Source organism: Corvus cornix, chromosome 1A, assembly GCF_000738735.6.
Source record: "Corvus cornix cornix isolate S_Up_H32 chromosome 1A, ASM73873v5, whole genome shotgun sequence".
Lineage (NCBI taxonomy): Eukaryota > Metazoa > Chordata > Aves > Passeriformes > Corvidae > Corvus > Corvus cornix.
Genome location: NC_047057.1, coordinates 960,895 through 973,678, shown reverse-complemented (window position 1 = coordinate 973,678; position 12,784 = coordinate 960,895). Strand labels below are relative to the sequence as shown.

Genomic DNA, 12,784 nt, shown 5'->3' with positions numbered 1-12,784 from the left:
ATATTTATAGCCTTTAAAGATGAATGGCTGCTTCCAAACGCTCTCCTTGCTGCGTTTGCCACTCCTTAAGTGGATTTGTGCTTTTGAAACCTGCCTGAGAAATTTCAGAGCCAGGACAATCTGTTCTCTGCTTTGCTTTGCAGGAGCCAAGCACTAAACGGGTCCGGCCTTTAGCACGAGTCACCTCCCTGGCAAACCTGATCTCTCCTGTCAGAAATGGGGCAGTTCGGCGCTTTGGGCAGACAATCCAGGTAAAAACAGAGCCTTTGGCTCCTCGGATCTGGAGATTTGGGGAAGGGATTGGTTGGATGGGGTAAAAGGGGCACCCCATGGGATTTTGAGGCATCTCTTGAAAATCTCTGTGAACTTTCCTGGGCCTTGGGAATGAGAAGTGCTGCCTCAGGAGTTCACAGGTATAAACTGCTGTGGAAAAACAAGGCTAAGCAGTAAATAAAATAAACTGCTTCAGACAGACAGAAAGAGCTGATAAAATGTCCCAGGCCCCAGGACACGTGTGCTGCAGCATGATGCGAGCTGACCTTGCTGCCCAGCACTGTCACAGGAGTGTTTTCCAAGGAGCTCTGTGCTCACACCTGCAGATAAGACCACATCTGGCTTTTAGGAACTCTGCGGAACACCAGAGCAAAGTTCAAGTGGCTCCTGATTAAGCTCTTCATAGGGAGAATTATGATCCTCATTTATTTACTTCCTCATACCTTGGAAATAAACCCAAGCTTTGCCTTCCCATCTTCCTCCCCAGTGGATCAGAGCAGGGAGAGGGGCATGGAAAACTTTGCCAAGCTCTGGCCTTTCTCAGCAGCTTGATTAAAGTGTTCCTTTATCTGAGGAAAAGTGTCTGGGTGTGTTTTCCTGCGTGGACAAGCCAGGAGGATGAAGGATTGGGAGGGGGATGGATAATTCTGTAATACTTCTGAAATGTTGGCTCTCCACATTTGTTTTTAATATTTTTATTTTTCTTTCTAAAATCCCTGCAGTCATTTGCCCTTCGCAGTGACAGCAAATCCCCTGGCTGTGCCCAGAAGTCTTGCAGCAGATCTGCTGCTCCTACTCCCCCCAAGAGAAGGAACAGTGTCCTTTGGTCTGAAATGTTGGATGTCAACATGAAAGAATCCCTGAGCACGAAAGAAATCAAGCGCCAGGAGGTAGCTGTCCATGAAAAAACGGGGTCGGGAAAGGCAGCCTTGGCTTTGTGTCTGCCCTGGCTGGGAAAGCAGTAACAACCTTTGGGGGGGCTGCATCTTCCCATGCACCTAAAGCTAAGATTTATGTCTGCAGCAGACATGGGAAAAGGTGGATTCCTCTCTGGAGTCACTGGGGAATTTATCTCCCCACTCTGACCCTTCAGAGATGCCAAACTTTCCATGGGGGTGCTCGGCATTCCTGAAATCCCAACCCCGGCCCCGCTGGCTGCTCCGCAGCCGCCCCAACGGCAGGTTCCTCACAGAGCCAGCTGTCTTTCTCCTAAAGCTCCTGACAATTGGTTGGAAGCCAAACAGCAAGGCCTTGGCTTGCCTTTTTCCTGGAGTTCTTAGACAAATCTTCTGGAGACGGCACAGAAGCCGCCGGAAGCCGCCTGGGATTTGACCTCTGCAGTTTCGGGGTTTTGTGTTTTCAGCCTTGCCTGGGTAAAAGCAGTGATTTAAAAGGCTCTAATATTTAATTTGGCTTGTGCAGGGGTGTCAGGGCTTTCACACAGTTGGAAGCAAAGCTGCTTTCTCAGGGCTAGGAAAGCAGATTTACTCAGGGTTGTCATGCCCTGGTGCCACCGAGTGATTGGGGTGGCCAAAGCCCTATTCAGGGCAGGCTGTACATTATGGGAGCTGGAAGGCTCTTCCTGAGAAAGACTGGGATTAAAAGTAACTCAGGATGCTTTATCCCCTTCTTCCCAGGCCATATATGAAATGTCCAGGGGAGAGCAGGACCTCATTGAAGACCTGAAGCTGGCCAGAAAGGTGAGTGGGATTTTTCCTGCAGTCAGTGACGACATTCCAGAGAACAATGAGGTTTCTTTGCACCTGCAGGCATTACGTGGGAGCTTTATCAGCCCCAGAATCCCCAGTTTGAAAGCTGGCCCAGAGAGCTGACGTGAGCACTGGGACAGCACTGGTGTGATTGCACCAAACCCAGCCATAAAAGGATTGTGCAGAACTGCCTGGGGACTCCCTCTCCCAGCTGGGAATAGTTCAGGCAGGAAAATCCTTTTCGTTTAAGTCTTCCATACCACATGGAGGGGAATCTTGTAGCATCAAGTCAATTTTACCCTTTGTGTTGGCTTCACTTCCTGCACCTGATAGATCCCCTCAGATGTAAATCATCAGCTTTGGGGCCTGGGAGATTTGAATAGATTTGGATATATTTGATTTGACAGGCCTACCACGATCCCATGCTGAAACTCTCCATCATGTCTGAGGAGGAGCTCACCCACATCTTTGGGGACTTGGATTCCTACATTCCTCTGCACGAAGGTAAGAGCAGCTGGCTGGTTTGTGCTCACTAGGATTTAACCCTTCTGCTTTCTCCTGTTACTCGCTGGGGCATTGCTGCAATTCCTCTTTCTCTGTTTCCATTCCAGACTTACTGGCAAGTTTGGGAGAAGCAACGAAACCAGATGGAACAGTGGAGCAGATTGGGCCCATCCTTGTGAAGTGGGTGAGTTCAGAACTTGGAATCTGAGCTTAGAGAACGTTTAAAGCCGGAATTTGCAAAGCTCTGGGGTTTTTGTGGCGCTCAGTTCAAGATTGGAAGGGAAATTCTGGCAATGCTGGGAACAATGGGATTCTGGTGGCTGGAATGGGCCCTGATTTCATCCCGGAGACGTGGAATGATGTGCTGATTTATGGTTGAAATGTCTGTGTCTCCTGGGAGAGTTATCCCTGCAAATCCAAACCATTGGGAGCTTCAAAGGCTCCATGTGCTTGTTCTCCTCACAAGATCCTTCCTTAGCTTTTTATATTGGGCAAAACATCCCGGTGAGGGCTGTAGAATTCCGTGAGTTTGACTTGGTAGTGACATCTGCTTTTCCCACAGGGAATCTGACTCCTAAATCTCCTCTGTTCCCTGCAGCTACCAAGACTCCACGCCTACAAAGGCTACTGCAGTAATCAGCTGGCAGCCAAAGCACTCCTGGATCAGAAGAAGCAGGACAGGAGAGTCCAGGATTTCCTGCAGCGCTGCCTGGAGTCTCCCTTCAGCCGCAAGCTGGACCTCTGGAGCTTCCTGGACATCCCTCGGAGCCGCCTGGTCAAATACCCCCTGCTCCTCAAGGAGATCCTGAGGCACACTCCCAAAGACCATCCCGATATCCACATTCTGGAAGAAGCCGTGAGTACTCCTGATTTCCTTCTGCTTGTTCAGACTAAGGATTTTATTTGGGAGCTCCAGAAATGTTCCTTAAGCCCTCAGCACTTCCCTGGGGGTTTTTCTTGGGGGCACAGATCTGTGAGAGGGAAAATGAGGGATCAATCCGTATGGATTGCATCCTTTGGAGTTGTGAAGGAGCACGAGGAGAGGTCACGCAGGAAAGCAATTAATCACTCTGAATCATTTGTTTGGGTTTTTAGATATCCATAATCCAAGGAGTCCTCTCTGATATCAACCTGAAGAAGGGCGAGTCCGAGTGCCAGTATTACATTGACAAGCTGGAATACCTGGATGAGAAGCAGAAGGATCCAAGGATTGAAGGCAGCAAAGCTTTGCTGTGCCACGGGGAGCTGAAGAATAAAAATGGACATGTAAGCCCCTCATTTTTTACTCATTAATTCCCAAACCTTCCCTCAGAGCTGGTTTAAACTCTTGGAGCAGGACTGGGAGCTTCCGTCCTTAGGGATAGTTTAGACATTGGATAAAAAAGCAGAGTAGAAATCCCTTGGTGGCAGCCTCATTTCGGGGTGTAAGGGAGAGTTTCCTGCTGACAGCTTCACAGTCGGCTTTGGGAAGCTGGAAAATAATTAGCACGGAGTGCCCATAGAAAGTGCTCTCCATCCCGAGGGATTTCCTGCCTCTGTTTACTTCCAGGTGCTCTGACATTCCCCATTAGGAGCCCTGGCTTTTCCAAACAAAAGGGTTCCTGCAAAAGCCTGTTTGGCTTTGGGCTGGGCTGCCTGGAGTTTCTCTCCCACCCACTGGATCCAGGCTTTGCTGCCTTTTGTCCTGATTTAAACCTCCTATCTTTTCATGTTTTCTTTGTTGATTGGGGTTTTTTTGTTGTTGTTTCGTTTGGCTGTTTTACTCCTGCACGAGGCATTCCATGCTCTCAGGAAAGATATCGCTCCTAGTCCTATCCCTTGCATCTGGGAATGATAATTCCCTTTCTAGGGATCCATAAAACAATAAAGCTGCTGATGTAATCCCTGGTGTGCGCCAGACCTTGGCATTGTCACAGGAGACTCCAGAAGTTACTGTGGGTGAAACTGCAGATAAGGTGGCCTTGAATCCCACAGGATGTGTGACCTCATGGAATTCAGAGTGCATATTGGAATGTTTTCCCTTCCAGAAGCTCTACGTCTTCCTCTTCCAAGACATCCTGGTGCTGACACGGCCGGTGAGCCGGAACGAGCGCCAGGCATTCCAGGTGTACCGCCAGCCCATCCCTGTCCAGGAGCTGCTCCTTGAAGACCTCCAGGATGGAGATGTCAAAATGGGAGGCTCCTTCCGAGGAGCTTTTGGAAATTCTGATAAAGGTATTGATCCAACCATCTCATCCATGGTGGCCATGAACTTCCAGCTGGGGCTTGGATAAGGAGACATCTTTGTGTCTCTGCTGGATTTTGGGATTTGGTGGGGGGGGTTTGTTGGGATTTCAAACCTACCAATGGAATCTGTAAATATCAGCTCGGGTCTGATCTGCTCTTCCCTCTGTTTATCTCCAGCCAAAAACATTTTCCGAGTCCGTTTCCAAGATCCCAGCCTGGGCCAGTCCCACACGCTGCAGGCCAACGATGTCTTCCACAAGCAGCAGTGGGTGAACTGCATCCGCACCGCCATCGCCCCATTCCAGAGGAACATTCCCGCCTCCGAGCTCAAGGAGCTGCCGGAGCTGAGCGAGGAGTCGGAGGAGAACAACCCCTCCGTGCCCAACATCCCAGCCCAGAAGCGCCGGTCGGGAATATCCGAGATGGAGCTGGATGAGAGCGCGGCCGAGTGCGGCTCCGTCCTGGACTCGGAAGAAGCCAAAGGGGTGAAATCCCACAGAACCTCATCCGGGCACAGAAAATCCAGGGAGAAGCAGCTCAGTGGGAAGCGGAAAGAAACACTGGTGTAAGGAAAAAGAGGAGCCCCAGTGGCACCCTGGGGGAAAACTGTTAATTTATAAATAATTCCGTGTACATTTTTGTACCGGGAGCGCCTTCGGAGCCGCTCCGCGGATCAGATCCTGGGTTTATATTGGAATGGCAGCTACTGGTGTTCGATTACTGTTGAACTGGGGTCTGTTTTTACACTTCAAATCCATGAGGGATTTCCAAAACCCTTGTGCCAGATCTGAAGAGCAAGTCGGGGGTCCTGAAAGTTTCACACAGCCGTGGTGGAGGCTGGAAAAAAAATAAAGTGGAATTTTGGGCAGCAGCAGGCAGTTTTGATCAACACTGCAAAAGTCCTTTAAAGGACTCAACACCTGAAGTCACACTGGTGTGTGGTTCTGGGAATTCCTGCAAATTTGCATGATTAAAGAGGAAAAAATCCTAAAAAAAGCAGACCCCAAGTTCAACAGGTTCTCAATTCACCTACTGGAATCTTTGATCTCCGCGTGTCCTTTGTACATTCCTCAGTCTCGCTCTCCTATCCTGCCAACTATTTAATTTTTTTATTAGTTTTGAGTTTGGGATTGGGCTTTTTGGGGTTATTTTTTGTTTCCTTCGGTTGGTTGGTTTTTTATTTTTGTATTTTTGTTGCTCAGACTTGGCATTTCCTTTCAAGTACTTGATCCTTCATGCTCCGAGGGGTGACATCCCAACCGTCCCTCGCGTCACCCTGGAGCAATCCATGGGCTGGAAGGAGACACTACTGAAAGAGAACTGCTTTACTCCAGGGTGTAGGAAGGTTGTAGGCACGTTGTAAAAGGGTTTGGGGAGCAGTGAGTAGAGGGGATAGCAGGGAGTGAAGGTAGATTCCGTGGTTTTGTTGCCTTTTGGAAATGAAAAGCTTCCCAACGGGAAGCAGGACTTGGAGGCAACCAAGGGGTTCTTGCATGTGGTAGAAAGGTAGAGGAGAGGAATTGTTGGAGAGGAGAGGGAGAGGGAGTGGTTGTAAATACTCAAGAGGGGCAGCACTGCCATCTCCTAGTGGTCCAAAGATCCAGGGAAAAATCCAGGGAAAGATCCAGCTTGGGAAACGAAGTGGTGACAGCTCTGAGCACAACGGGGTGGCCCCATCCTTGGACAGCGATCCTTCCATCCCTAAGATCCAGGACTGGGGAGTGGCATCCTGCAATCCCTGTGAGCTGACATCCAGGACTGGGGAGCGGTGACTCCGCATCAGGGGTTGTCAGTGCCTGTCCCGTGTCCGGCCAGGAGCTTTGGGAACGGGCAGAGGGTGTACATAGACACAGCGTGTGGTTCTCTGTAAATGTTGTACAGTTTCCAGTGCCAAGTTCCATTAAATTCCTGACGGCCTCTCTCCTTCCTCATCCGAGTCCTGCCTGGGAGGGAGGGACGTGTCCGTGCTCGGGAGCTGCCGTCGGCTCCGGATCAATGCGGATCTGCTCCGAGGAACCCCTGTCCTGCCGTGATTCCTGCATGTCCAGGCAGGACAAGCCAGCCTTGTCCAGTTCCATGTCCTGTCGTTATTCCACTGTATCCAGGCAGGACACGAGCCAGCAGCTGACAGTTTATGGATTCTCCTCAGTTTCTTGGGAAAAGGGAGCAGTGGGATTCTCCTCCCCCACGGAAAATGATCCGCCCCCAGCAGTGGAAGGGTCCTCATTTAGGAAATGTGAAATCCTTGAGGATCCTTGGGAAGGGGGATCCTGCTGGGCTGATTCCCGGGAAGTTTCCAGAGAGCACCTGGTTGTTGTACCAGGATAAACCCATCCAGTCTTCCCAGCTTTCCCAAAAACCTGTGGCTTCACCTGGTCCAAGGGTGTCCAGGCACCACAGCTCCCGGGGAGAGCGATCCCGGCTCCAGGCTGTCGCTGCGCCCCCGGGAGGGAAGGAGCAGCTCGGGTTTTTAGGGATAGGATCTACAGCTGAGCTCTGACCTGTGAAGCTGATTTGATCCAGAGGGAATTCAGCCCTTCCCGAGCAGGGGGAAGCTGGAAAAATGGCTCCTCCTGCAAAAAACGTGTCAGTGACAGGGAGAAGAAATCCCATGGATCGTCTGCTTGCCCTCCCCGAGTGAGGCTGGGCTGAATCTTTGTCTCCTCATCCTGCAGCCAATGGCAAATCAGCCAAAAATCTTTAATTTCCCTTAGAAGTAATTCCCTGACTCCTGGTGGTTCCTGTCCCTGCTCCATCCCTCCGGCAGGAATGTGCAGCCGTCTCAGCCCTCACTTCTCCAGACTAAACAATCCAGGCTTCCCCTGGATTCCTCCCATGCTGAATTCCATGGGATCCCGGCCGGCTCTCTCCATCGCTCTGCCGAGCTGAGACCCCCCTATCCCGTGGGTGTGGAACCCTGGGATACAGCAGGATAAAATTCCCAAGGGCAGAGGGGGAACCTGAGCCCCGAGGAGCTCCTGCATCCTGCGTGGTGCCATCCCTGTGTCCGTGCCCATGGATGTGTGGCAGCTCTGCCCTGGGTAAGCAGCTCCCCGGATCCGTGTTTGCCTCCGGGGATCCACCCAGCTCCTGGGAGCCGACGCCTCCCGGGTTTCCAGGTGGCACCTTCCCGGAGCCGGGATCAGAGGCAGGGTCACTGTGGGGCAGATTCCTCTCCAAGAATTCCCAGCATCCCAATCCCAGCCTCTTCTCCAGCATGGGGACATCTGGGATCAGGGTCCCTTTGCTCCAGCTTTAGGAGCTGCCCTTCAGTTTGCCCTTGGATTTGGGAACCTCCAAGGAAGCAAAGTGTGAAGCAAACCACAAGCCACCAACTCCCAAATTTCACTCCAACAGCCCCCGGAGCCCCTTGCAGCCGTTCTGGGATCAACCCTGAGCTCATCCTCTCCAAAATCCCATTTTCCACGCTAAACCTCAGCGTAGTTTATGCTGGGATTTGTGGAGATTCCTGCCCATCCCCACAGACGCTCCTGGGATCAATCTGGGCTCGTGCAGGGACGGGGGGCCCCACGGAGCTTTCCCTGTCGGAGCCGTTTCCTTCCCCGCCTCCAACTTTCCCTTTTTCCATGAATTCATCCCCCTCCCACACCCCCCTGCCCTGTCTGCAGCTGCAACCCCAGACACATCTGTGCACATCTGGGCTGGCCTTCACAGCCGCGCCGCCTCGGGAGAATCCAGCTGGAAGATTTCACCTTCTGGACTGGGAGAGTTTTTCCCCCATTCCTGGATTAGGCCCCTCAAAACCAGACACCGCGCCTGGAAAACTCCGTGTGAGGCTTTAACAGGGCCCTCCTGCATCAAAGCACCAACTTTTCCAGCTCCAGGTGGAGACATCCCGGGAAATCGAGCTGCCAAAAAGCCGGGAGCAGCAGCTGCGTGCTCCTGATCCCACCAGGGTGGTCTCCTTTTCCCTGTCCTACCCCACAGCCCACCTCAGATGCTGTAAATAGGATTAGGCCATAAATTACGGGATTTTATGGGCCAGCAGGAAGTTTTGTTGGGATATTTATCCTGATAAATGAGGCACAGTTAAACAGAGCTAAAATCAAGGGCAGGCTCTGACCTTCTCCCAAAGATGGAGGGGATGGGATGGGACGGGATGGGATGGGATGGGACAGTGCTGGTTGTGGGAATAGGATGGGTGCTGGTGATGGAGAGGTGATGCAGAGGTGACGTGTGATGACAGTGGGTGCTGGTCATGGGGATGGGATGGGATGGGATGGGATGGGATGGGATGGGATGGGATGGGATGGGATGGGATGGGATGGGATGGGTGCTGGCAATGGGTTGTGGTCATGGAGAGGTCATGGGGAAATGATGGGTGCTGGTCATTGGGATGGAATGGGATGAGAGGTCATGGGTGCTGGTCACGGGGATGTAATGGGGTGGGATGGGATCCATGGAATGGGAGATGATGGTGTCAGCAATGGGTGCTGGTCACGGGGATGGAATAGAATGGGATGGGATGGGATCTGTGGGATGGAATGGGATGGCAGATGATGGGTGCTGGTCATGGGGATGGGATGAAATGGGAGATGATGGGTGCCAGCAGTGGGTGCTGGTCCCAGGAATTTCATGGAGAAGGAAGCAGCAATTCCAGCTTTGCTCAGCACCAAGGGCCACCCTGGACATCCCAGCCCCTCCCCCCTCAGCCAGATGGCCCAGGGACCCCAAATCCCCCCCTCATTCGAGCTCAAACCCCTCCCCCATAGTTTGAACCAACACCTGAATCCTCCCAGGCTTCCAAACCCCCGGTGATCTGTCGGGATTCGCTTTTCTCAGCCAGATCCAAGCCAGCTCTGCCTCCCCTTGGCTCTTCCACGGCAGTTTTGATTGGATCTAATTAAAGCTGGAGCAGAACAGCAGTGTGGGCAATCAGACAATTAGGGAGCAGCTCTTGCACAAGAGGAGCTGCCAGGGCCTCCCCTCCCCGAAACCTCTCACCAGACAGGTTCCCAGCACGGCTCCCACAATTCCTCCCGGGAATTGCAGCATTCCACACGCCCAGAGCTTTTTCCCTGGGAGGCTTTCCCCAGGAAGGTGATTCCCTCCCAGACTGATCCCATTCCTCATGTGTCCCTCAGTTGTCCCATGGGCTGGGCTTTGGGTTGTGGCCTTCCCTCCAAATCCCACAGCTCGAATTCCTCACTGGGTTAAACTGGGATAAACTGGTGCCGATTTTCCTTGCATGAGAAAGTCAAATTGTCTTCTGCTGTGGAACTTCCTGCTCCAGTGACTCGTTAATCTGGGTGGTGAAGGTCACTGGACTGTTGTGGGGATGGATGGGTGGAGGGATGGAGGGATGGATGAGGGATGGACAGAGGGAGGGATGGATGGATGGGTGACGGATGAATGGATGGATGGATGTTTCCCCCACGTTTAATTTGAGTGTTTGCAAAGCCTCGTTGTTGAAACAGGATGGAAACATCCCGGGCTGCTAAAATTAAAGGGAATGAGAAGAATTTGGGATGGATTCCACAGGACTGGAGCTGAAACATCTCCGATGGGGGCTGCTGGGGGGCTCCTGAGCTGCTTTTCTCCTTAAAAATTCCATTTTAGGGGAAAAACGGTGTCCAGGTGAGCAGGGAAAGGGGAGCCATGGGGGCAGAGTTGGACCCCTGGGTTTGGGTGGCGCTGGAGCCCTCGGTGGATTTGTTGTTGGAAAATCCATGGAAGAGCGGTGGGAGATTGGCAGGGGTGGAGGTGGGATCAGCTGCCACAGGCTGGATCCAGGAGATTTCCCCTCGAGTTGCATTCCAAGAGATCCCCGCAGCTCACATCCCAATCCAGGTGATCCACACGTCCCACCCTACACCCACCCCAGGTCCCACCCCAGCTGATTCCCCATGCTCCATTCCAGGGGATCCCTCGTCTGCCATTCCACGTGGTCCCCTCCCAGATCCCATCCTGGATGATGTTCCAGATCCCATCCCAGGTGCTCCCTACCCCAGATCCCACACGGGGATGATCCTCCAGATCCCATGTGGGGATGAGGGAGGGAGGGAGGGATGGATGGATGGATGGATGGATGGATGGATGGATGGATGGATGGATGGACAAACTCCCCCTCATTTGTCACTGTCCCCTCCTTTACTCCCTGAGTAAGAGATGAGTAAAACCAACCTTACAATGGGGAGCACTCTCAGCTCACCCCTGACTAACAGGGCAGGACCCCACACCCCTCCCCGGTCCAGCCCCACCGCCCTGCCCCGGGTCCGACCCCGGAGGCGGCCCCAGAGCTGACTCAGGGTCCCGGCAGCTCTGAGTAACCGGGATCTGCCGGGACCTGCACCGGGGGATCCTCCCTCGGCGGCTTTGATGCGCCGCCAGCACCACCTGGGGCTGGGGAGGCTGGGGGGGACCCCTCCAACTCCTTTGCACAGCTCCAACCCCCTCCAAAATATCCCTAAAACAGGGAGAAATCCCGTGTGTCACCCCCACTGCTGCCTCCCCCCGAAACCACGGAGCCACAGCCCAAATCCCTTAATTAGGGCTCTGTTGGGAGCTGGCCCCGTGAAACGGCACCGTGGGAGCAGCGGGACGAGAGCCAGCGTGGCCACGGGGGTTGGGTCACTCCGCTGGCTCCCAAAACTTCCTGATCCATTCCCATTCCTGCTGAGCCTCTCCCACATCTCCCAGCTCCTGCCTCCTCCTCCTCCTCCTGCTGCTGCTGCTGCTCATCCGGAGGGAGGAGGCCCCGTCTCCTCCTCCCCGCTGGCACCTCGGCGTGCCGGGACAGAGCCGCGTGCTCGCGGGAAGCGCCATGGCCGAGCGGCTGTCGGAGGAGAAAATCGCGGAATTCAAGGAAGCGTTTTCCCTCTTCGACCGCGACGGGGACGGCTGCATCACCACCAAGGAGCTGGGCACCGTCATGCGCTCGCTGGGCCAGAACCCCACCGAGGCCGAGCTGCAGGACATGGTGGGCGAGGTGGACGCCGACGGCAGCGGCACCATCGACTTCCCGGAGTTCCTGTCGCTGATGGCCAGGAAGATGAGGGACACGGACAGCGAGGAGGAGATCCGGGAGGCTTTCCGGGTTTTTGATAAGGATGGGAACGGCTACATCAGCGCGGCCGAGCTGCGGCACGTCATGACCAACCTGGGGGAGAAGCTGACGGACGAGGAGGTGGACGAGATGATCAAGGAGGCCGACTGCAACAACGACGGGCAGGTCAACTACGAGGAGTTCGTGAGGATGATGACGGAGAAGTGACGCCCTCCATCACCCACCTCCAGCTCTGTTCCACAGGTAACTCCCTGGGATGTCGTATCCACGGAAAATCCCCAGATCTTGGGTGTCCCCCATCCCGGCCACCTTGTGTTGGAGGTTGGAAAAATCAATGTTTGCGGTGCTTTTTTTTTTTAATTTTTCCTTCATTTTTTTTCCCGTAGGCAACAGAGGTTGTGGTGGTCCTCCCCCATCCCCTCCATCCCCTCCCACCTTCTCCAAGCTGGAAAAATCCTCTTTTATCCCAGTTGGAGCATCACCAAGCAGCGCCTGCATTGGATGCGGGCATCCCGCCTGGGCTGCAGATGGATTTGGGGTCCCCATGGGATGCACGTCTTGTGTCCATAGAGATTCCACTGAATATTCCCTGACATCCCCGAGTCCAATAAAAAAACGTCCCCCCCACATCCTGGTGGCTGCCAGTGCCTCATTTGGCTTCTCCTTGGGATCCCTGCTGAAAAATATTCCCTCAAATCATCCCGGTCAGGCTCAAGCCCTTCCTCATCTCCATCCTCTTCCCATTCCACCCCTTTTCCCGACAAGCTGGAAAGATGCCCCAGTGGGTGCTGGACACCAGGATGTGGCTGTCCCCATCCCAAATCCCATCATTTTGGGATCTGTCTCCACCCCCAGGGTCTCAGGGCCCTTTTCCCTCCTCCAAGCTAAGAGTTGGCAGCCGGATTTATCCCTAATCCATCCCAAAGCTGAGCAGAGCAGGATTCACCTTTCCTGGCCCTCCCAAACTCCCGTGACTCAGTTTCCCCACAAACAGGGGCAATCCTGGGATGGGATCGTTCCCTCCACAACAGAATCTGAAGGATTA

The 12,784-nt window shown here is 53.5% G+C and overlaps 2 protein-coding genes across 4 annotated transcripts in view; both read left to right on the top strand.

Moving 5' to 3' along the window:
• NET1 (neuroepithelial cell transforming 1) overlaps nt 1–6,635 on the top strand; it is a 46,327-nt gene extending 39,692 nt beyond the window's left edge. For all 3 annotated transcript variants that reach the window (XM_039570656.1, XM_019292252.3, XM_039570657.1), the window contains 9 exons: nt 144–251; nt 996–1,163; nt 1,911–1,973; nt 2,390–2,486; nt 2,594–2,670; nt 3,085–3,342; nt 3,582–3,752; nt 4,514–4,700; nt 4,890–6,635. In XM_039570656.1, coding sequence (XP_039426590.1) covers nt 144–251; nt 996–1,163; nt 1,911–1,973; nt 2,390–2,486; nt 2,594–2,670; nt 3,085–3,342; nt 3,582–3,752; nt 4,514–4,700; nt 4,890–5,281 — 1,521 coding nt within the window. In that variant the 3' untranslated portion in view covers nt 5,282–6,635. The remainder of the gene's footprint in view (nt 1–143; nt 252–995; nt 1,164–1,910; nt 1,974–2,389; nt 2,487–2,593; nt 2,671–3,084; nt 3,343–3,581; nt 3,753–4,513; nt 4,701–4,889) is intronic.
• Nucleotides 6,636–11,291: 4,656 nt separating this feature from the next.
• On the top strand, nt 11,292–12,368 carry LOC104695950 (calmodulin, striated muscle). The gene is made up of 2 exons (XM_010410016.4): nt 11,292–11,982; nt 12,126–12,368. Exon 1 carries the CDS (start codon nt 11,497–11,499, stop codon nt 11,944–11,946), a length of 450 nt encoding a protein of 149 aa, XP_010408318.1. The 5' UTR covers nt 11,292–11,496; the 3' UTR covers nt 11,947–11,982; nt 12,126–12,368.
• The last annotated feature ends 416 nt before the right edge of the window (nt 12,369–12,784 follow it).

Coding starts and splice junctions, on each gene's coding strand:
- LOC104695950 (XM_010410016.4), top strand. CDS start 11,497: ATGGCCGAGCGGCTGTCGGAGGAGAAAATCGCGGAATTCAAGGAAGCG.